The sequence below is a fragment of the Pantherophis guttatus genome, chromosome 4, assembly GCF_059756535.1.
Source record: "Pantherophis guttatus breed Tessera chromosome 4, ASM5975653v1, whole genome shotgun sequence".
Classification (NCBI taxonomy): Eukaryota; Metazoa; Chordata; class Lepidosauria; order Squamata; family Colubridae; genus Pantherophis; species Pantherophis guttatus.
The window spans coordinates 62,003,354-62,027,343 of record NC_142066.1 but is presented as its reverse complement, the minus strand read 5'-3'; the positions used below and the strand labels follow the sequence as shown (position 1 = coordinate 62,027,343).

Sequence of the window (23,990 nt, the reverse complement as noted above, 5' to 3'; positions counted from 1 at the left end):
TAGTATGAAGATTCCCTTTGAGTTAGTCCAACAACCTACACCAACTGTGTGCAGGCAGCTCCCTGCCATATATCAACATTAGGAACATCCTTTGTGGAAAAATCACTGACCAGTACATTAAAATGGTAATCATGTAGTAGGGCTAGATTACTCTGTCAGCATTACAGTGACAGCTTTCATTCTACGCTCTTAAAGGATTTTTCCACAAAGCTGAAACAGTGCACTGGTGGACAAATATTCCTCCTCTTGATCTCCTTCAGAAGAAAGCATTCATTTCCTTTATGAAGAAAAGGAAGAGGAGAAAAATCCTAAATAAACATACAGTTTGTAGTCTGTCTCCTTCATGAGTTTGAACTCTTTCATGATTGTGACATTGCTATAATTTATTTTATGCAGCAGATGTAGTCAAAATGGAACCTAGGAGATAAGGAAATCCTGCAATCAGACCCACCCTTAGTCCTAAATCATTGTGCTGCTTGATCCATCTCTCTTCATGCTTCTCATCTATTTCATGATGATGAATTTTATGTGTACAGTCAAAATGGAGCCTAGGAGAGAATAGGCAGGAAACTAAAAGTAAAGGGACTTGTAACCAGACCTAGCCTGTTCTTGAAGAAATACCATGACTGGTAGATATTTTTCCTGCTAGCTGTTTGGGTGTTGAAGCACAGAAGAATCGTGCCAACACAATACAAGCCGTATGGTTTATCTTGCAGTTGTGAGGAATCACTGCTTCCTGATGGATGCAGATGGAGCCGAATCCTTTGAAAAGAAAAGGAGGAGGGCCCGGGGAAAGATCTTTTCCCTCATGTGCTGATTATTGCTTTGCAATTTACCTAGAGGGCTGTTCTTATGGCTTTATATTAACAACGTAGCACACACATAAGGAAGCTCAGTTCGTGCATGAAAACACTGCAGGCACTAAATCGTAGCCAAGAGGAAAGCTGATCTGGTTCTGTAAGTGCGTAATTGCTTCTTTCATTCTTTAGTTCCGACCAAAAACATCAGGGAAACAAGGAACAAGAACTGCTGTCTTGAGGAATTAATTATTTTGACTTTGAGAGGGTAAAGCTATTAGAATCATATGTATATCTAAGATTTCCAGAAATTCTAATTACAGAAATTGTACACATTTATTTATACATTACTACTACATTCTGATTGGTGAGCATTACTGTTTGCTGTGAATATTAAATTTAAGTATTAAAAGAGAAAAAAGGGGTGGAAAAAAAAGCACAGACAGGGGGCACCCGGATTTGAACCAGGGACCTCTTGATCTGCAGTCAAATGCTCTACCACTGAGCTATACCCCCTTTTCTGCAGCTGATGTTGCTACAGCTTTTTTTCAAGGGAAGGAAGTGAAACTAAACATTCTATTTTGTAATAGAATTGGTAGGAATCCTATTAGTTAGTTGTTCAGGAATATTGTAATTCATAAAAAAAAAGTGATATAAATAGTTCAATGGTAGAATTTCTTCTTGCAGTTTCATTATCTGCCAGAAGATCCCTTGTTTTTTTTTCAAATTAAAAAAAATGTAGGGCTTTTTGTTTAGTGACAATAGAAAGATCCGCATAACACAGGATTTGAAGTTGTATCATTTTGACCCAAAGCTGTATATTCTCTCCTTATTCATTAAGCCTACAAATATATGTGGAATATATACTGAGAGAACCCAAAATAGGAGATCAATATGATTTTAAAATTGGATGAAGAAATACAGGATTAATTATCTGCAGTAATCTTGTGACACTTGTGACACTGAAAATGCATATCAATAAAAAAATGGAACAAGGTTAATGAAGATGACTAATGACAATAGAGACAGCAATCAACCTTAGAACTGACAAAAAATATTGACGTTCTGGAGACTTCTGCTTTTTAGGCTGTCAATAATAAAGTAACCAGCAGTCAAGACATAAACTGCAAGCAAGATTTGAAAAAGTAGTAATGAAGTTGTTGGAAAAGATATGCAAGTATCAGGATCTTTCTCTATCTATAAAGATCAGAATCATGCAGACAACAGTTCTGCTGTGACACTTTATTGAAGCAAAAGATGGACTTTGAACTCTCAGGATAGAAAGTGTACTGACATTTTGAACTTTGTGTTCTCCTAGACTCCTGAGAATACTATGGATAACCAAGAAAATAAACAAATGATCATCAAAGATATCAAATTAGAGTTCTCACTCAAGGCACAAAGGACCAGGCTCAAATCATCATACCTTATATTATGTGAAGACCTAGTTCCCCAGGAAAATCTATGTTGCAAAGGTAGAAGGAGAAAGAAGAGGTTCATTAGGAGGAAAGTAGGACTCGCTTATATGGCAACGGATACACTATTGAAAGACCTGCAAAAATAGGTTAGGACAGATGACTCTGGAGAAAATCTGTGCAGTCGCTAAGATAAACACCAACTTGTGGGCACATAAGTAATCAACCAATCATTTTGACCATTTAGGAAGGGAATCATTTAAAATGTAATGTCCCGAGACTGAACTTGAGAACTGGGAATGGATATTTATTTTTTATTGAAAAGTTTGTTATGCAGAGAGTCCTATAAAGATTGCATAGGATTCCTTACAGGATTCTGTAGGATTGGCCATTACATTATAAAAACTATCTACAGCCTAGTGCTTTGAAGAACCATTGACTATAATATTCCCTCCCAGTATAGCAAAGAAATGTGGTGAGAGTTGTAGCCTGATACACATGGAAAGTATGCATTTTGCCACTAACTGGTGACCGAACTAACTGACCGAACACTGGTAAGGTCTCATATTAAGACCTACCTGGTGGCGATAAAAGTGGCGAAGTATAACTATTTTGCCACTCTTATTGCGTCATCAGATAATCGCCCGGCCGCCCTGTTTAGGGTGACCCGCTCCCTGCTCCACCAGGAAGCACGGGAGGACCCCTTGGAGGGTAGAGCCGAGGATTTTGTACAGTATCTGTATGACAAAATCGCTCAGATTCGGGAACATCTGGACTCTGACTGGGTAGATTCAGCGGGGAGGACAGAGGCAGGTCTTGTGAGTATTATCTGGGAAGAGTTTGATTCTGTGACGCCCGAAGACGTGGACAGGATACTGGGTAGACTGAGCGCAGCCACATGTTTACTGGATCCGTGTCCCTCCTGGTTGGTGCTGGCCTCTCGGGAGGTTACACGAGGCTGGCTCCAGGGGATTATAAATGCTTCCTTGAGAGAGGGTGTCTTCCCTGCCGCCTTGAAAGAGGCGGTGGTGAGGCCTCTCCTCAAGAAACCTTCCCTGGACCCGGCAGTGTTGGCAAATTATCGTCCAGTCTCCAACCTTCGCTTCGTTGTGAAGGTTGTTGAGAGTGTGGTAGCGCGACAGCTCCCCCAGTACCTGGATGAATTGTCGTATCTGGATCCGTTCCAGTCGGGCTTCAGGCCTGGGTACAGCACGGAAACGGCATTGGTCGCGTTGGTTGATGATCTCTGGAGGGCTCGGGACAGGGGTTGTTCCTCTGTCCTGGTCCTATTAGACCTCTCAGCGGCTTTTGATACCATGGACCATGGTATCATGCTGCACCGGCTAGAGGAGTTAGGGGTGGGGGGCACCGTCTTACGGTGGTTCTCCTCCTTTCTGTCTGACCGGTCGCAGTCTGTGTTGACAGGGGGGCAGAGGTCGACCCCGAGGCCCCTTGTATGTGGGGTGCCACAAAGGTCGGTCCTCTCGCCCCTTCTGTTCAACATTTATGTGAAGCCGCTGGGTGAGATCATCCGTGGTTTCGGGGTGAAGTACCACCAGTACGCTGATGATACTCAGCTGTACATCTCCACCCCGGACCACCCCAATGATGCCCTTGAAGTGATGTCCCGGTGCCTGGAGGCCGTGCGGATCTGGATGGGGAGAAACAGACTCAGGCTCAACCCATCCAAGACCGAGTGGCTGTGGTTTCCGACATCCCGATATAGTCAGTTGGTGCCATCACTGACTATTGGGGGCGAGTCACTGGCCCCCACGGAGAGGGTTCGCAACTTGGGTGTCCTCCTGGACTCACGGCTGTCTTTAGAAGAGCACATGACGGCCAGGGGGACTTTTTATCAGGTCCGCCTGATTCGCCAGTTGCGTCCCTTTCTGGATCGGGACTCGTCAAATACGGTCACTCATGCTCTCGTTACTTCCCGCTTGGACTACTGCAATGCTCTCTACATGGGGCTCCCCTTGAGGAGCACCCAGAGGCTCCAGCTGGTCCAGAATGCGGCCGCGCGGGTGGTTATGGGAGCGACGTGGCACTCCCATGTGACCCCCCTCCTGCGCGAGCTGCACTGGCTCCCGGTGGTCTTCCGGGTGTGCTTCAAGGTTTTGGTTACCACCTTTAGAGCGCTCCATGGCATCGGACCGGGGTATCTACGAGACCACCTTCTGCTACCAATAGCCTCTCACCGACCAGTACGCTCCCATAGAGAGGGGCTCCTCAGGGTGCCGTCGGCCAAACAGTGTCGACTGGCGGCCCCCAGGGGGAGAGCCTTCTCTGTGGGAGCACCTACCATCTGGAACAAGCTCCCCCCAGAGATACGGAAGATCCCGGACCTGCGCACGTTTCGCCGTGCTCTCAAAACTTTTCTATTTCAGCAAGCTGGCCTGGCCTAACTCCCATTTTTTAAATTTTTTAAATTTTTTAATTTGTGATTTTATAAATTGGGTGTTTTAATCTGTGTTTCGGCCGAAATATTTAATAATTTTAAGGGATTTTTTAATATTTGTATTATCTGTATTTTATCTTGGCTGTTCACCGCCCTGAGTCCTTCGGGAGTAGGGCAGTATAGAAATTTGATTAATAAATAAATAAATAAATAATAAACTGTTTCCTGACATCTTAACAAATAAGCCACTTATTACTATCAACATTTTCACTGGTCACAATCCTAAACTTTGGATCTTTCAAGTATAATTCCTGAGAAAAAAATTATATATAGTTATTGGGGTGAAGGAAGAAAATGAGGAATATTTCAGAACAGATAGTAGGGCGGTGAAAATAATTTTGTACAATGTTTTTTCATAGTTTTAATACAAATTTACCCTGGCTGATTAGTTTATTGTTCAATAAATGTAATGTCAACACAAGAGTCTAAGCTGAGTAAATCATGTTCATTTAATCATGGGTGAACATGCTAATGCAACCTATTTATCTTAGTTAATAATTGAGTTAATGAAATGATATTATTATAGCTAACCTGTTTAATTTTTGTTTAGTCAGTAACTAAAGTAATCATTTCTCATTTCACTATTCATTTCCCTTCTCTCTCGTCCCACATATATATTAAATATACAACAGTGGCACTCTTGATCTTCAAGGTGTCATAGAATTTGCTGTATGAGTTTCAGAAGCCCAATTATGGCCTATTCAGCAAGTTGTAAATATAGACTGAAAAAATTGACATCATGTATTATAAATGTGGGAATTTATAATATTGTGGGAATGGATCTGGGGGGATCCATAAATCCACTGAAAGGGGCAATGGGTCTGACGATCACGGTGGGGAGGATGGGAACAGAAATCTGACAAGGATGCAGGGGGCTGAAGCGATGGGCATTAGTATAGTAAGTGGGAGGGGCAGATATGACGGCCGCAGGGGCCATATTATGTTTCGGGAGTGCGCACTCGATGTTTACGAGTGATTGCGCACTCCAACCCCCAAAGCATTGCTCGTTTCCCGGGTTGTTCAGAGTCTCAGACCCTGGGTCTACGGCTGATGTTATGTAATGCCAGGTCAGTGGTAAATAAAGCCCCCCTCATTCATGATCTTATTTCAGAGGGGGGTGCTGACCTGGCAGGGATTACGGAGATCTGGTTAGGCCAGGAGGGAGGAGTTCCCCTTGTGGAAATGTGCCCGCCAGGTTTCCATGCATTCCATCATCCAAGGTCTCAGGGAAGGGGTGGGGAAGTGGCAGCAATCATTAGAGAAAGTCTTTGCCCGAGGGAGGCCACTGTTCCTCAGATAGCTGGATGTGAGTCCCTCCTTGTGAAATGGGGTCGGGGGATTCAGATGGGCCTACTGATTGCGTAACTGGCTCCCTGCCACATAACAGCGGTCCTGCCTGAGCTGCTCGACATTATAGCTGGGGTGGCGGTGGAAACCCCCAGACTTATTGTTATGGGGGATTTTAACCTGCCATCCGCTGGTGAGATGTCAGAGACGGCTCGGGAGTTCATGGCTTCCATGACGGCCATGGACCTGACCCAGGTAGTTAAAGGCCCACCTAGGAATCACACTTTGGACTTGATTTTCGTCTCTGATCAATGGCTGAATGATCTAAGAATAGGGGATATAGACATCAAGCCCTTGTCATGGTCTGATCATTCTCTCCTTCACATTGACTTTCAAGTCACTTCCACCCACCGCAGGGAGACGGAACCAACCAAATGGTTCTGTCCCAGGCGCCTGATGGACCCCGAAAGGTTCCTGACGGAGCTTGGGCCATTTCCTGAGACTCTGGCTCACGACTCGACTGAGGACCTGGTGGTCACCTGGGACAGGGCGGCTACTGGGGCCTTGGATCGCATCGTGCCTTTGCGGCCTCTGACCTGATGCCGATCTTGTCTAGCTCCTTGATTTTCCAAGGAGCTAAGAGAGATGAAGTGTCGGAAAAGATGCCTGGAGAGCGATTGGAGGACAAGCCGATCTGAATCTGACCGAACACAGGTGAGATCTTATATTAAGACCTACCTAGTGGCGATAAGAGCGGCAAAGTCTAGCTACTTCTCCCCTCTTATTGCATCTGCAGAGAACCGCCCAGCCGCATGGTTTAGGGTGACCCGTTCCCTACTTCAGGTGGGGGTACGGGAAGATCCCTTACAGGGTCGAGCTGAGGATTTTGTACAATTCCTGCATGATAAAGTCGCTCAGATTCAGGAAGGCCTGGACTCCAATTGGGTAGATCCAGGGGAGGAGACAGGGGTAGGTCTTGAGAGCATTATCTGGGAAGAGTTTGACTCTGTGGCTCCTGAGGACGTGGACAGGATTCTGGGCAAGCTTAACACTGCCACATGTTTATTGGACCCGTGTCCCTCCTGGTTGGTACTGGCCTCCTGGGAGGTTACACGAGGCTGGCTCCAGGGGATTATAAATGCTTCTCTGAGTGAGGGTATCTTTCCTGCCACCTTGAAAGAGGCGGTTGTGAAGCCCCTCCTCAAGAAGCCTTCCCTGGACCCGGCTATATTATCAAATTATCATCCAGTCTCCAATCTTTGCTTTGTTGTGAAGGTTGTTGAGAGTGTGGTGGCGCGACAACTACCCTGATACCTGGATGAAGTTGTCTATCTTGATCCGTTCCAGTCGGGCTTCAGGTCGCGATGTAGCACGGAAATGGCATTGGTCGCGTTGGTGGATGATCCCTGGCGGGCTTGGGACAGAGGTTGCTCCTCTATCCTGGTCCTATTAGATCTCTCAGCGGCTTTTGATACCATTGACCATGGTATCTTACTGCACCGACTGGAGGGGTTAGGAATAGGGGGCACTGTGCTTTGGTGGTTCTCCTCCTTCCTCTCTGACCATTTGCAATTTGTGTTGGCAGGGGGGCAGAGGTCAACCTCGAGGCACCTTATTTGTGGGATGCTGCAAGGGTCAGTCCTCTCACCTCTTCTGTTCAACATTTATGTAAAACCGCTAGGCGAGATCATCCGTGGTTTCGGGGTGAGTGTTCATCAGTATGCTGATGACACACAGCTATACATCTCCACCCCAGACCACCCCAATGATGCCCTTGCTGTGATGTCCCGTTGCCTGGAGGCCGTGCGGATCTGGATGGGGAGAAAAAAGCTCAGACTCAACCCCTCCAAGACTGAGTGGCTGTGGCTTCCGGCGTCCCGGTATAGTCAGCTGGTACCATCACTGACAATTGGGGATGAGATCTTGCTCCCCACAGAGAGGGCCCGCAACTTGGGTGTCCTCCTGGATTCATGGCTATCTTTAGAAGATCATTTGACGGCTGTGGCCAGGGGTGCCTTTTATCAGGTTCGCCTGATCCGCCAGTTGCATCCCTTTCTGGATCGGGACGCCTTGCGCACGGTCACTCATGCCCTAGTCACCTCCCGTATGGACTATTGTAATGCTCTCTACATGGGGCTCCCCTTGAAAAGCACCTGGAGGCTCCAACTGGTCCAGAATATAGCCACGCGGGTGATTATGGGCGCAGCTCGTTGCGCCCATGTAACACTTCTCCTACGCGAGCTGCACTGGCTCCCGGTGGTCTTCTGGGTGCGATTCAAGGTGTTAGTTATCACCTTTAAAGCGCTCCATGGCTTAGGACCTGGGTACCTACGAGACCGTCTTTTGCCACCAATAGCCTCCCACCAACCAGTTCGTTCTCACAGGGAGGGACTACTCAGGGTACTGTCAGTCAAATTATGCCAACTGACGACTCCCAGGGGGAGGGCCTTCTCTGTGAGGGCCCAACCCTTTGGAATGAACTGCCCCCTGAGATACGAAATATCCCTGATCTCCGTGCTTTCCGCCATGCCCTCAAAACCCTGATGTTCCAACAAACGGGGCTAAACATATGAACATGTGAATGTTTTTAAAATGTTATCTAATTTTAGGTTCTATTTAATTGGGCCAAACTATGTTATCATAATAATTTTAATTAGCAATTTTATGATGTTTTGTGTATCTATATTTTTCTTGACTGTACACCACCTTGAGTCCTACGGGAGAAAGGCGGTATAGAAATATAATCAATCAATCAATCAATCAATCAATCTTTAATTGTTGCCCCAAACTCAAAATGTCATCTTTGTTGTTTTACTAAGAAAGCAAAAATTCTTGTAGCTCCCACAATAACCTAGCTGATTGAGAGCCATTAGTGGAGTGGAATGAACACTTTCAGCAGCACTTTCTCAACTTGGCACATTTTCAAATTATTACATTCTAAGATTATCCAACCATCAGTGTCAGGTTCGGGTTTTTTTTTTTTTTTTTTTGCATAATCCATATTGTTTGCAGATTATAGGCAGATTGACCAAAAATATTAAAGTGGAAATACTCTTGATACAGGTTAGATTAGAATATCACTAATTGGCAATTCCAGGTGGAATTAATATAGATTACACAAGAATATTTTTCTCTTCTTTATTCACTGCCACTCTTTATAATCCAATGATATCACCTTGGGAAAGAATTTTTCTTGTAAAAGTATGCAGAAACTATTTTATTTTTGTGATTTTTCAATTGTTTCTCTACTCTTACGGACTTGAGGTAATATGCACATCTAAACAAAAATACAATACCGTAGGGCAAAATGAAAACAAGCAATCCAGAGAAAAAAATCAGTTGAACAACTGAATTTTAAATTTCAATTTAACTAACCATCTAAAAGGCAAAAGAATTACCATTCACTGCACAGATGAATTTTTACTACCAGTGGCTAGCAGTTTGGAAGAGACTTTATTTTGCATAAACCATATTGTTTTTCAGATTATAGGCAGACTGAGAAAAAACTTCCTTTGGTTTCACCTGTCCCAAAGCTGCTTTTTCAAGATGCAACTAGACTTTCTTGTTTTTTCTTTTGAAGACCTTTCGCTTCATCCAAGAAGCTTCTTCAGTTCTGACAGGATAATGGAAAAGAAGGATTTATGTTCCTTGCAGACAGCTGGTAATTTCCATCCTTTTTAGAGGGTCATTAAAGCACTGGGAGGTTTATCTGTGTCCTCAGGGTCACCCAAGAGGTGCTCCCAGTTCCTGTAGCCTGCAATATTTCCTCTGGAAATTTCACCTGAACATTAAAAGCCAACTTCTTTTTGATGTGTCTGCACATGCAATCCCTCTTGAGTTGATCAAGTCCCTTTTTTGTGTTTCTACTCAACACTTCTCATCTTAGCAAAGCATCTTCTTCCTTTCCCTGGGCCGAAGACTGCTGCAGCTAGAAATGGCATATGAAGGACTGCTCTACAGAAATTTTGTACGGAACAAAAATATGCCATACTACTTCAGTGACTCAATATTAGTATTATTCCTTTCAATTACAAGTAGTCTTCGACTTAACCTTTTATTTAGTAACCATTCAAAGTCACAACAGCAGTGAAAAAAGTGACTTATGACCATTTTTCTGTTATGACTGTTGCAGCATACCCATGGTCACATTATCAGAATTTGGATGCTTAGCAACTGGCTCATATTTATGATGGCTACAGTGTCCCGGGGTTATGCGAACCTGAAAGTCAATACGGAAGCCAGATTCACTTTACAACTTTATTACTAATTTAACAGCTGCAGCTATTCATTTAACCACTGTAGCAAGAATATCATAAAACGGGGAGGGGGGAAATTCACTTAACAACTGTCTCGTTTAACAACAGAAATTTGGGGTCAATTGTGGTCATACATCATATAGTTGTAAATTAAACTGCATGTAATTGTTAAATTTTAGAATACACATATATACCTTGATCATATCCCTCTATCTTCACAATTTAACTTATTCCTTTAATACCTTTTCAGATTTAAAATATTAGTATAGTACATATACTATAAACATTTAAAATAGTGCGTCAGGAGCTACCACTCTCATAATCAGGAAGGAATGGTGGAGTAGGAAGGGCGGGGCTTGGTTCATCAGCCCCGCCCCCATTTCTGTTTCTTTTGCAGGACGACGGCGCTGCTGCTCTCGGTGAGTCACGCGGCGAGCCTGCCACTTCCCCAGCCGCATGGACTGGATTGACCAATCGTTGCCCGCGGCGGAGGAGCACGTGAGCGTGCTGCGCGAGGCAGCCCCTGGCTTCGGAAGCGGGTCGGAAGGCTTCGTGCAGTGATTCACAACCCGAGCAATTTTAAGACATTTCCTGTACTTCAACTCCCAGAATTCTCCAGCCATGGTTGAATGGGGAATTCCACGCATCGTACGATTGTTCAGATTGAAAAGCGCCGATATGCAATTCATTTAGCGGGGCTGATTTTATCCTTAGCGTGACAGAACTGCACGTCGGGTCTCTTGCATCCGGATTAGTGATATTGAGATATATAGATCCCAGCGATTTTGTAATTGTGTAAATTAAAAATGATTTGTTCGAGCTTGATTGGTCGTTTCTAAAGAACTTAGAGCTGCACGTACACGGTGCTGCCGAGATTCCTGTTACGCAATTTGCGTAAATTAGTTTCATGTATGCACATAATGTACATAAATAAATTGTTACTTATTTTATAAATTGCTTCTGCGTTGTTCCTAAATTCCACTCGGTGAATATTACTGCTTGCTTTGAATTTTGAACAAAAAAATTTTTGAGGGGGCACCCGGATTTGAACCAGGGACCTCTTGATCTGCAGTCAAATGCTCTGCCACTGAGCTATACCCCCTTGGCTTATTTTTCGCTTGCTACCGTTTCCTTCAAAAGAGAGAAGAGAAACTACAGCACTGTTTTTCACAATAGGAAGATTTTAATTTAAACCCTGTTAATTAGTATTTGGAAATAATCCACCCATTAATATAGAGAGTTTGTTTTGGCGTTTGCATTTTTTGTCTGAAAAATTATTGCTTTCACTTCGGTCACTAATATATAGAACATTTTTTTTCTGCTTAGTGATAGGAAAAACTCATATATTTTAGTGTTTTAAGTATGTTTGATTTTGACTATTCAGGAAAGGCAACCATTAAAATTGTAATTTCCTGAGACTGAATCCGAGAACTTGTACTGGTTGCTGGATTGAAAAGCTCATTAAACATACTAAAATGAAGGCATAAGATTCCATATGGGATTTGGCATTATATTGTAAAAATAATCTGTTGGCTATAGTAATCTCTACCAGCATAACAAATGGAAATTATGGATGGAGATGATTCCATGTATGTAGTCCAACATATCAGATATATATTGATGGTCTATGCAGGCAATATCTGACACAACATACATGGAAAGTATGGACTTTGGCAGTCTTTTAACAACCAGTAATACACTTATTGCAATTTACATCTTCATTATAAGAGAATAATACACCTTGGAGATTTTCTAGTCCAACCCCCTGTTCAAGCAAAAGACCCTACACTATTTCAGACAAATGGATATCCAGCCTCTAGTGATGGAGCGCCCACAATTTCTGAAGGCAAACCAATGCATTTTCACAAGAAATTTCTCCTTAGTTCTAGGTTGCCTGTCTCCTTGATTAGTTTCCATCCATTGCTTCTTGTTCTGCCTTCAGGTGCTTTGAAGAATAGGTTGACCCCCTCTTCCTTGTGGCAGCATTGTTCTTCCTATGTTCTAGCTTCCAGCATACTAATCGCCTTGTTGTTCCTTTCTGCACTCTTTCCAGAGTCCCAACATATTTTTATGTTGTGGTGACCAGAAGTGAATGCAATATTCCAGTGTGGTTTTACCAAAGCCTTATACAGCAGCACTAATTCTTTACATGATCTTGATTCAATCCTTCTGTTAATGTACTGGCTTTTTTGACAGCTGCAGAATACTGCTAGCTCATATTAAGTGGCTGTCTACTAGGACTCCAAGATCCCTCTTGCAGTTACTTTTATTAAGCCAAGTTTCACCTAATCTGTACCTGTACATTTGGTTTTTCTTGCTTAAGTATAAAACCTTACTTTTCTCTACACTGAATTTTATTTTGTTAGTTAGGGCCCAGTATTAAAGTCTGTCAAGATTCATCTGGATCTTGAGCCTATTTTCTGGGATGTTGGCTATTCCTTCCTGCAGATTTGATGAGTTCCCCTTCTATTCCATCATCTAAATACACTGGTCAAGATCCTCCTCAGGTGCTTCTAAAAATCAATCAAAAATCATTCAAAAACATCAGCCTCAAATCCTCCTCAAATTTTCAAGTGTAGTCCTGATAATATTATAATTTGTACAGCTACTGTTGGATGGGGGAAGACAAAGAGGAAATAATATAAAAGATACTGAAAAGGTAAAAATTATTGTATAACTGCGTTTTCATAACATACTGAACTACAAATTACTCAATCACATTTAGCTTATTATGTTACACAAATTCATCCTTAGTTAATCGTTCAGTATATCAAGTCAACCCAAGAGTCTGAACCAATGCTATTTCTGTTTCAAGCAGCAGTTCAACATCGTGCCTAAATTGCTGTTCAAATTTTGATCAACACTTCAGTTAACCTGCCTTATTTTTCCCTTAAATATTCTTTCCTGTTCCTCATTTCACTTTCAAAATATTAAATTTTGTACAATAGCAATACTGTTGATCTTCAAGCTGTCATAGAGTGTTTCTTATATTTTTGCAAAATATTAGCTTAGGTACTCTTTTTGGCACTATAAATGCTAACCCGAATTAAACCCACATGTGTTTAGGAGAACTTTTATCAAGATTCGAATAATTAGGATTCAATATTTTAAAATGACCGACTGAGTTTGAATATTCTTTTTAAAATAAAATTAAGCTCGGTTACATGGGAATACATGTTCAGAATCGCCCTACGGGGGAGATGGACGACTAAAAGTATTTAAAGAGGGCGTTTCTTTGAATAAACATGTACAGATTTAAACTACAAAGTCAAACTTTTTTAAAAAAAAAAAAAACCCGGCTAAAGCCCTCTGAGTAAATTCACCTTTAACAGTATAATATTACTTGATCCATTAAAAAAAAAAAAAAAAGTAGGGCTCATTTTATATCCGTTTCCGGCATTCACATGAGAAGGCCGCCTCACGTGACATGGGACTTTGAAAACGTATTAGTTATCCCGGCAAGCCTTGCGCTTTCTTTCTCTTTTTTTCCCCCAGCCTCCTGAGCAAGATGTCTAAGCGAGGTAAGGCCTGTAAAGCCGCCAGATGGTCTGGAAGGGAATCCTCCTCCATCGCTCTAGTTTTGGAAGATATTAGGCTCGCTCTATCGGGCATTATTGATGGGCGAAGATTAGGTCTCTGACGAGATGAATATTTTCGACCACCCAGCTCAAAAATAATATTTTTTGGTTCGTGGGATTTGAGGAAACCATTGAGGAGGGCGGGAAGGTGAGAAGCAGTGGAGTTGTAACTTCAGCTGCTTTAATAGGATTTTACTATAATAATAATATAATAATATTTGCGACATAATCTTTTCCAGACGGCGTACTTCAGATTTTGGTCTATCATCGTCCCCTATTTTATTTCTATTGTAGATCCATATATTAATATTTCACAACTGGCAACTTTTAAGATATGTCGAGTTGCAGTCCATACGTTGAGAAACTCTGCCTTAGATCTTCGAGAGGACAAAATGAATTATTTATGCTTGGCCATTTGGGTGATGAAGAATATGCAACGCTCCCCCCACACACTTTTTTTTTTTCCAATCACAGTATGGAGATCGGAGAGGCTTCATAGATCAGTAGAGTTAATTTTTTAGCTATCAGTAATGGAGTTTTTCAGACTATTAGAACAGCAATTCCACAATATGGAAAACGGTGATTTCTTAAGGGAAAATTTACCTGGTTTTTTAAGACTCAAAAATAAAGTTGGTAGGTACTGGCATATTTTTATTGCTTTAATAAAACATTCTTCATCCTATGCTTTTTTAATAGGACGTGGTGGTTCGTCTGGTGCGAAATTTCGCATTTCACTTGGTCTCCCGGTTGGAGCTGTGATCAACTGTGCGGATAATACAGGTATGTCTTAATTGGGTTAATTTGAATAAATAATTCTGGGCAACAAATCTGGGAGTTTTCTTAGAGCATTTTTAAACTGATCTTTAGCCAAAAGAGCTCCCAAGAGTAGCATACAAGGAACAGGGTTCTTTCAATTCCTTGATTAAACAACATAATCAGTCCTGAAGTAGGTGGGAAAATGCTAGTTCTAATATTGGTCTCCTGAATGTTGGTTTGGTAAATATTTAAGCTTTGTGGACAATTGTAACATTCATGGTAGGAGATCATATTTAATGTTTCCTCTACTTTGGGATAATGGAAGGTATTTCTGGAATTGGATGGAGTTTCTGTTTATCCATCATGAAACACCCTAGGCGGTAAACAATGTATTACATAAATTAAAAAACATCCATTAGTTCAATTATTTCCTGCAAAATCTAGATCAATAAAAATATTGATCAGGCAGGAGTTTTGCCATTTTTAAATTGCCATATATAGATATATATAAATTGAAAGTAATGTACTTGCTTAAATTATTACCTCCCTTCTAATACATATTAAAGTTTTTCATTCCCTGAATTAACTTTTTGCAGTTCAGAATCTTAAGAGGAGAGAACTCTGACATTATCCCTGCCAAGTTCAGCTGAAAAAAACAATCCTAGTAAGTTCAGTTGTGAGCCATAGCAGTCATGCTAAAAAAACCAAATGATGCAGACTAGAAGCAGTGGGTTTTCCCTTCAAAAAGCACTTGCTGGGTCTGTTTTCCGATGGCCCAGGGAGTTGTCGCGTAAGGGTAAAGAAACAGCATTACTTTTGGGTGAGGTTACAGCTTGTGCTGATTTTCCTCAATCGGTGATGCAACAAAAAATAGGAGAAGTCTTTATAACTTTGATACAAAGTATTTGTTAACAGCAATAATTCCTTTATTTCACAGGAGCCAAGAATCTGTACATAATCTCAGTGAAAGGAATTAAGGGGCGTCTGAATAGATTGCCAGCTGCAGGTGTGGGGGACATGGTAATGGCTACTGTTAAGAAAGGCAAGCCAGAGCTGAGAAAGAAGGGTGAGTGATGGAATAAAAAAGATGTATTGATTTACAATCTTGTTATTACTTTGGGACTGTAAGAGAAAAGCAGTTGGAAGAAACTATGGTTATGATCTACTAGTCATTATTTATCTAACATTTTCAGCATTAAAAGTAATTAAAGGTAAGACAGTTGGATACAGTGATCCTTGTGATAAATATAGATATATTGAAATATTGATGCAATCTACATTAGTTGGGACTTAACTATAAAGTGTTTTTGCGTTAAATGATTTAACATTGGATGAAATCTAGTTTGGGTTTATTTTAAATTAATTTATAAATTGGATTGTGTTTCCATCTTCTGAATTCATATATTCTGGAAAAACATTTTTCCTTTAGGAAATTCAATTTAGACTAATATATCTAGTTTGGGTTATATTTTAGAAGAGTACATTAATTTAAGCCAGAAATACTGTAAGTGATGCATATGTATTCTACTTCCTCAAACGATAACTCTCGGGAGTTTTCAGAATATGGGGCTGACAGCTGTAGTCGTTTTAACAAAGGTACTAGATAACGAAAGACTATTCTGCTTTCCAATTTCCCCCCAAAAAGGTGAATGTTTTATAATAAAGTAAAATCATATACTTTAAAGTTCTGTCTATTAGAAATCTTATTTGAACACCAGAATCATAGCTAGAGCCCTAAGAGATGATCTCTCCAGAGCCCAGTATTTTTGAAGTGCTGTTAATTAAATGGTGTAAGCACATACTTAACTGTTGTGATACCAGTAAATCATAAAGAATTTAATACTACTCGGAGCATGTTTTCGTTCTAATTTTTCTGACATATATGGATTTAGGGTTTTACATTTTATATTCTGTGCTGCAGTGACCTACATTTTGTAAGATTGGTCTAATTGTTTTCAGTTGAAGCATGTCCTGTTTCATAACAACACTAAAGAAACTGTTGCTTGATTTCAAATTTAGATGTTGCATACTAAACTACTGATTTTGAACTTTTTCATAGTGCATCCAGCAGTTGTGATCCGTCAACGGAAATCATACAGGAGAAAAGATGGCGTATTCTTGTATTTTGAAGACAATGCAGGAGTGATAGTAAACAACAAAGGAGAAATGAAAGGTATTGCTGCTGAAAGGACCACAAAATTAAAAAGAACATCATATTTTGCTTCTTGCAAAAATATTCAGTCTGTATTAATAGCTTATTCCTGTGAGTTAGAGAATTGTAATTCACAGTGAAGCTAGTCCTCTGGAATAGAATAGAACAGAATAACAGAGTTGGAAGGGATCTTGGAGGTTTTCTAGTCCAACCCCCTGCCCAGGCAGGAAACCCTACACCACTTCAGACAAATGGTTATCCAACATCTTAAAAATTTCCAGTGTTGGAGCATTCACAACTTCTGCAGGCAAGTTGTTCCACTTATTTATTGTTCTAACTGTCAGGAAATTTCTCCTTAGTTCTCAATTGCTTCTCTCTTTGATTAGTTTCCACCCATTGCTTCTTGTTCGACCCTCAGGTACTTTGAAGAATAGTTTAACTCCCTCTTCTTTGTGGCAACCCCTGAGATATTGGAACACTGCTATCATGTCTCTTCTAGTCCTTCTCTTCATTAAACTAGACATACCCAGTTCCTGCAACCATTCTTCATATGTTTTAGCCTCCAGTCCCCTAATCATTTTGGTTGCTCTTCTCTGCACTCTTTCTAGAGTCTCAACATCTTTTTTACATTGTGGTGACCAAAACTGAATGCAATATTCCAAGTGTGGCCTTACTAAGGCATTATAAAGTGGTATTACACTTTACGTGATCTTGAGTCTATCCCTCTGTTTATGCAGCCCAGAACTGTGTTGGCTTTTTTGGCAGCTGCGGCACACTGCTGGCTCATATCTAAATGGTTGTCCACTAGGACTCCAAGATCCCTCACAGTTACTATTATTGAGCAATGGTCTTATTGCTGTAGAATGACTTATTAAAATGTCCTGGGCACTCATTAAAGTTTTACAAAACTAGCACAAACTAATACAGAGCAGAAGCAAGTAACAAAGAAAGGAAACAAGAAAAGCAAAAGTGTAGAAAGAATTAAAAAGAAAAAATAGAAGCTTACAATTTCTTTTGCAGCAAACATTAAGTACAACATTTCTTACTTTTTGATTGTAGTAAACTCTTCATTTTTGATCTTTTGATACTTTTCTAATCAAAACCACATGAATCTTCCTGTTTCATGCAAAAAAGTCAAGGTATTTCCATTTGACCATAAATTTGTTTTTATGATGGTGCTGGGCTGCTGCTGCTAAGTAATACTTCTGATTTGTTTTTTATTTTTCCAGGTTCTGCTATCACAGGCCCTGTAGCCAAGGAGTGTGCAGATCTATGGCCCAGAATTGCTTCCAATGCTGGCAGTATCGCATAAATATGTTTATTCTTTGTAAAAATCAAATAAAAGTGATTGGCTCAAAGTTTTGTGATATGAATATCTTCCATATTATAGGGAAGGAAAGAAACAGACATTCTGAATTAGCTTGGATATTATTAACAGAATATTTAATCAGAAAAACACACTGATGTGCTGTTTTAATAAATCTCGTGCAAATCCATTTTTGCTGTATATTAAGATCCCTTGGGTCAGTGGATAGTCTTAATTCCACCTTTTAAAAAGTTGTAAGGTTAGAAATAGGTGAAGGAGAACCATATTTATATAATCTTATTATTCAAAACACAGAAGAGGTATACTGTAACTATGACTCTACAAAAGGAGACACCAGAATTATTTGCTCTGGTTGTCCAGTGATATGCTAACTAACTCCTTTGGATGTCTTTTAATTGCCGTAAAATATAAAAAATATATTTTAAAGAATATAAATGTATATAGAATTCTATTAGGTAGTTTATATTATTTTACACGTATGTCAGTAACACTGCTTTGATTCACTAAAGCTGTAAACTCAGCTGTGGGTCCTTACGCCCCATCTGAATACAGTACATTTTTGTACTAGGAATATCCCAAGTTACGCAGGATAGTAAATGACATGCTGGCTGGGCTGTCTTTTGCCCTGCCTTTCCCACTGAGTAAAGTTGAGCAGACTTGTCATTTGAGCAAATTAAATGAAAGAAAGCTTTAACAAAGATACACCCATGTGACCTTTAAAAAAAAACAAACAACTAACCAGCATAGGACAATATAACCATAAATTGTATTGTAATACACTCCTGTTCATAACACGATTATCGCACTGCAGTGCATAATCTTTGGAGTGTGTTAAAAGACAGAATACCTAATACCTAATTTGAATTGCAGTCAAAGCATCAGTTAAATATATAAAGTTGGCAATAGTACAGAATGGTATGTACTTTTTTCTATACCATTTACACTATTTAATTCAAAAGGGGGGATTTAAAATCTGATAGCGATTTCATTGACATGAATGAAATCCAAACTGGTTATTCATTTCTTTTAGGCTACAATACTACTTTGAATATTCCATAAATATATATAAAAAGATTGTGTTTTGCACTACATTTCATGTATCAGGAATTGTGAGCTGCACAGCACTAAAGGAAATACTCAAAAGAGCAGAAGGGCAATTTGTATGTTGTCTGAAAAAAAAATTAAACTAGGTATGTTACTTAAATTTAAATGTAGATTAGCATTTTTAAAAAGTTTTCTGTTGTGCAGGAACTATGGTAGATTAATTAATACAAATGTAAAACTAAGGTAATTGAGTGAACTATACTAAAGTAAACTGCACATATGAAAAAGGTATGCCAGCTTCAGGTTGTTAGGGAACAATTGTCTCTTGATAACATCACAGAGACTCTAGTAGGGTAATAAGGAGTTGCTAGGAGAGAGGTAGCGTATATATACACTGTGGTATGTGAGAATAGTTTAGTGTGACAGCTTTTTCTCTTGTGCTAATCATGACTTGTATTACACGGAGATGTCTACAAAAGCAAAAGGAATTCATCCTTGATGGTGTGGCAGTGGACACCATTGGTAGCGGCTATGCTCACATCCTGCCCAAGCTGTGGTCTGCATTGCCACCGTATAATGCTCAATTAGATATCCATGCTGCTAGCTATTTCTCATCTCCAGTGGTCAAATCACTACTAAAAAGGACGGAGCAGGTAATGGCATTTGAAACTTGAAATGGAAATCAATGGAGTAGATGAGCAGCAGGACTAAGAGAAATAACTTAATGCAATTTAATATGCTAGACTACAGTCCAGGTTCCCATGACTTGTAGACAACGTGATATTTTAAAACTTGCTGAAATCAATTTTTTGATACATTCCTGTGGGAAATGGGTCAAATAAGGATACATAAAATATTTGAATAACAATATATTTAAAGGGAATGGGGCATTAGGATATGGGCTTGTCGAACTGTTGGCAGTTTGAGACCCAAGCACTATGTGACAAAGTGAGCTCCTATTCTTGCCCCAGCTCCTGCCAACCTAACAGTTTGAAAGCATGCAAACGCAAGTAGATAAATACCACTTTGATGGGAAGGTAACAGCATTCCATGCACCTCGGTATATAGTCATGCCGGTTATATGACCACGGATGTTTCTTTCGATAACAGCTCCCTCGGCTAGGAAATGGAGATAAGCACCAACCCTAGAGTTAGGACTGGACAGAGGAAAGCTTTACCTTTACCTTCAATATATTTAAAGTATCCAACACAGAGTACTTAAAAACCAAAACAAAACCTCTGAAAATACAGCTCCATCAGCTTTTATATTATTGCCTTGGCTATCAACATAAGAAATATAGCTCTGGCTGCAAAATGCTGGCCTGTTACTCTGATAATCCACAGAGTAACATTCCTTTCCATTCCATTCATATAATAAATTTACTTAGGTTTCTTAAATAACTGAATACCATCCACTTTACATCTATTCTAGAAGGTATAAAGACAACCTGTATTAAATATGTGGAATGCCCAATTAAAAACTGTTTATGCTTCCAAATTATCATCAGATGCTGGTTCCTCCTAAATTTTAGTACAGAATATTCCTCTTTTATGTGCTCTTGCACAGAGCTGCTTGGTTTTTTTTAGAAGAGAAATGGGAAATTGTGGGCAACAATGTTCTGTTCCTTGGACAGAGATTGGCCCAGACTAGTCATTGGTTCATTACACACACTTTAGAAAGCTATTACAGGTAAGTGCAAACTATCATGTTTCCAATATTTAGATTTTCTTTTCTTGGAATGTTTGGTCTTCAGGCTTGATGTCACAACTCTCTTTATGATCTCACTGTAGACATTACTCATTGCCATCACATTTAAGAAAAAAAGAAAATATTCCATAATGATAAAAATTAAAACCAGTCTTCTTTCTCTCATATTCTGAATACGTACCATCCCTACATATTCATTTGTTTTTAAACTGAATTAATTGGGCTTCGTTTTTCTTTTGTTTGACAGACTCGTGGTGGGACCTCTAGGGATGGGTGGATAGTGGACTATTTCCATATCTATGGCCCAGGCCAGAGGTATTTGAACAGGAGAAACTGGGCAGGAGCAGGTGAATGAAGTGTACCCATCTCTTTCTCTTATCTTTCATTTCACTAGTAATTGTTTATCTTCCAAACTTTTAAAGTAATTCAGGAAATATGATGTTTTATTGAAACTACATTTCATGACTCAAATGAAAGCTATTGCTTAGATGTTTTAATAAATAAATAAATATATTAAATGAAACTCCATGTTTAAAATAAGCAGTGGGCATACCAAACAGAACAGTAATAGGAAGACAGTCCATATAGTATTAGGAGCAGAAGACTCTTGTGGCTTAAGGAAGGTACAATATCATAACTCCTTAAAATGAAAAACAAATTTGAACAATTTCCTCCCTTGCAAATGAAATTTAATGTTAATCTGTACTTCATAGGAATTCTTTTATGCTGTGGAACCATAGTTGCCTGCTAAAGGAACTAAAGGAACTCAGCAAGAAAAGGAACAAAATGGAGGAAGTTTTGATAGTGTGCCCCCTTTGGTGACAAAAACCTATCCAGCTTTTCCTGGACTAGCCATTTTCACAAACAAAGTAGGGAACAAATGCCACAGCAAATTTTGAGAGTGATGCCGCTTTATCTATTTCTTACAAAAAAAAAAAAAAAAACCCAAAAAACCAAGCAAACCCTGGGCAGTTTGCGTAGGCATCTCCACAAAATCAGTGAGCCTTCCCAAGGTCCTCTGGTTTACAGCATTATCCCCGGGGGAAACTTCAATTCTAACTGTATTAAACCAATGTCCCACTTTGCCACCTTTTCACTCATGTCACTGAGAGCTGTAGAGTAGGATTTTTAAAAGATGAGACTTTGAGTTTCTGACTAAATTTTTTTGAAAATGAATGCCACATTAATTGCTCTGGACTCTGTAAAACTTCTCAATATTTTTCTAGGAACAAGGAAAACAACAAGATACATAATGTTCTTAAAATTAATAATGTGTGATCACAAAATAATACACATGTATCTGTTTGTTATTGTATTAATATATTAATGACTCTGCCCAGAACTGGACAGAGTAAATTGAAAGCTGTTGTTCCACACATTCTTTCTGAGGATTATTGATCGTTATTTAGAAATAAGTTTTATACATCAGTTTTAAGATATCATTATACAATTTTTACCATATTTGATTCTCTAAACCAGTGGTCCCCAACTTTTCTGGCTTCATGGACTGGCAGCGGCAGCAGCAGGGAAGGGAGGATGGCTTCACACATGCAAACCATGTGTGGTTTGTCACGCATGCACAATGAAGCTTTGCACACGCTCGCACACTGCTTGCAAGGCCTGGTTCCCAACAATACTGATCCACAGACCTGGAGTTGAGGACCCCTGCTGTAAACAATGAGTGATTAAAAATGGTTGAAACTAATAACGTTCCTGGTGGCAAGTAAAGTAAATTACATGTACTATGCTTTAGGCTCAAAACTAAGAATAACACAGCAATTGTTATTGTTTCAAGCTGAGTTTTTTGTTTCACACCTATATACAAAAGGTGTGCCAGACTGAAGACTATTTGAATCCACAATATACTCTGTGAACCATTACTCTCTTCCTCACTCTCGTCATCTCACATATAATAGCTAGGCTGAGTTGCTTCTTATTCCTTTAGCATACACTCCCACCCTCCTGCGAATCCACTTTCTTGCTACATTCCATCCCAGTTTTCCTATCATAACTCATATGGGCTCTTAAATATAATTCAAGGGTAACTTTAAACTTATTAGCTCACCACTTTAGTACTCCTCCACTTATTTGTTTTACACACAGGGAGCCAGATTCATAGAGCATGAAATTAAAATGTGAATTGAAGAGTAGGCTGGTAACATACTTATTGTTTATGTGGATCAAGATGACATTTGTTTTAATATGAGAACTGCTGTGGCTGGTAAGACACAGAGCAATGTTCTTTGTTTTTGGGTTGGATGGAGAAGACACTGCTTAATCATAATCATCTCTGGAGCTTCTCCCATTAAAGGCCACAGAAATGAAATTTAACTTGTGATTTTCAAAGTACTTTGGAGGGATTAGAGTGGACATGGCAGGGTGGGGGAGTAGATATTTAGGGTACAATAATCCATTGCTGATAGGGCAGTTAGATTGTACAAAGTAAAAGAAAAACAAGGCAGGTATTGAAGAAAAAGCATCAAGAGATAAATACTGTTAAGAAAAATGGTGTGTTTTTGTATACCGGTTCTTCAACATATTTTTGATGGATGATCTTTAATATTTATTTTTATACAGGTCACTCTCCAGAGCAAGTGTCTGGTCACCATCTATACTTGATGGGTACAAAGCCAGCAACAGGTTGGAATGGCCGATATGGCTATCGCCGCAACACTCCAGATCTTCGCACACGCTCTTCTTGCTTTGGTGAAGTAACATGGCTCCCCATCCACTGAAGAACATCAGATTATATCAATCTGTCTCTTCTTCTAATTTAAATGCTCTTCGTATATTTTGTTTGTTCTTGATTTTTCCAAAATAATAAAATACTTTTAATTTCTTATTTAACAGTTTGTTGCTTGTGGGGAAGGGAAATTCTGGCAGAAGATTACATTAGGACAGCATTTTCCTAATTGGGTATGGTAGATGTGATGCTTTGGGGGAGGATGAAAGTTGTACTGTAGTCCAAGTTGGGGAAGGGAAAAAGTGATAACCCAACATTCTGCTTGTGACAAAAGTTGCTTAATCGTATATTTTGTGCTTTGCGACTTTTGTTTTTGGGGCAGAAAATGTGTTCAGATTAACTATGTTATAGCATAGTTTTGGCTTTCAATGAGAATTGAATAGCAAATCTGAATCTTTTTAATTAACTATTGAACTGTTTCTCATTCCTATAATTTCTATTCCTTGCATATGAACTCTGATAGAAAAAT

General features: G+C 39.8%; 2 protein-coding genes, 1 long non-coding RNA gene and 3 other non-coding genes across 6 annotated transcripts; 4 read left to right on the top strand and 2 right to left on the bottom strand.

Annotated features, from left to right (window-relative positions):
* Nucleotides 1-907: 907 nt before the first annotated feature.
* On the top strand, nt 908-11,167 carry LOC148114130 (uncharacterized). Its single transcript, XR_015734336.1, has 2 exons — nt 908-957; nt 10,611-11,167. It is a non-coding gene; the product is annotated as an uncharacterized LOC148114130 (long non-coding RNA).
* On the bottom strand, nt 1,242-1,313 carry TRNAC-GCA (transfer RNA cysteine (anticodon GCA)). Its single transcript has one exon. It is a non-coding gene; the product is annotated as a tRNA-Cys (tRNA).
* Nucleotides 11,168-11,243: 76 nt separating the features above from the next.
* Nucleotides 11,244-11,315, bottom strand: TRNAC-GCA (transfer RNA cysteine (anticodon GCA)). The gene has a single exon. It is a non-coding gene; the product is annotated as a tRNA-Cys (tRNA).
* A 2,310-nt stretch (nt 11,316-13,625) lies between these two features.
* On the top strand, nt 13,626-18,057 carry RPL23 (ribosomal protein L23). The gene is made up of 5 exons (XM_034416241.3): nt 13,626-13,734; nt 14,488-14,571; nt 15,485-15,613; nt 16,607-16,720; nt 17,929-18,057. The coding sequence occupies exons 1-5, from the start codon at nt 13,722-13,724 to the stop codon at nt 18,009-18,011; spliced, it is 423 nt and encodes a 140-aa protein (XP_034272132.1). The 5' UTR covers nt 13,626-13,721; the 3' UTR covers nt 18,012-18,057.
* On the top strand, nt 15,283-15,416 carry LOC117665069 (small nucleolar RNA SNORA21). Its single transcript, XR_004591246.1, has one exon. It is a non-coding gene; the product is annotated as a small nucleolar RNA SNORA21 (small nucleolar RNA).
* A 1,336-nt stretch (nt 18,058-19,393) lies between the features above and the next one.
* Nucleotides 19,394-23,620, top strand: SPMAP1 (sperm microtubule associated protein 1). The gene is made up of 3 exons (XM_034416240.2): nt 19,394-19,723; nt 21,026-21,125; nt 23,356-23,620. The coding sequence occupies exons 1-3, from the start codon at nt 19,517-19,519 to the stop codon at nt 23,511-23,513; spliced, it is 465 nt and encodes a 154-aa protein (XP_034272131.1). The 5' UTR covers nt 19,394-19,516; the 3' UTR covers nt 23,514-23,620.
* Nucleotides 23,621-23,990: the final 370 nt, after the last annotated feature.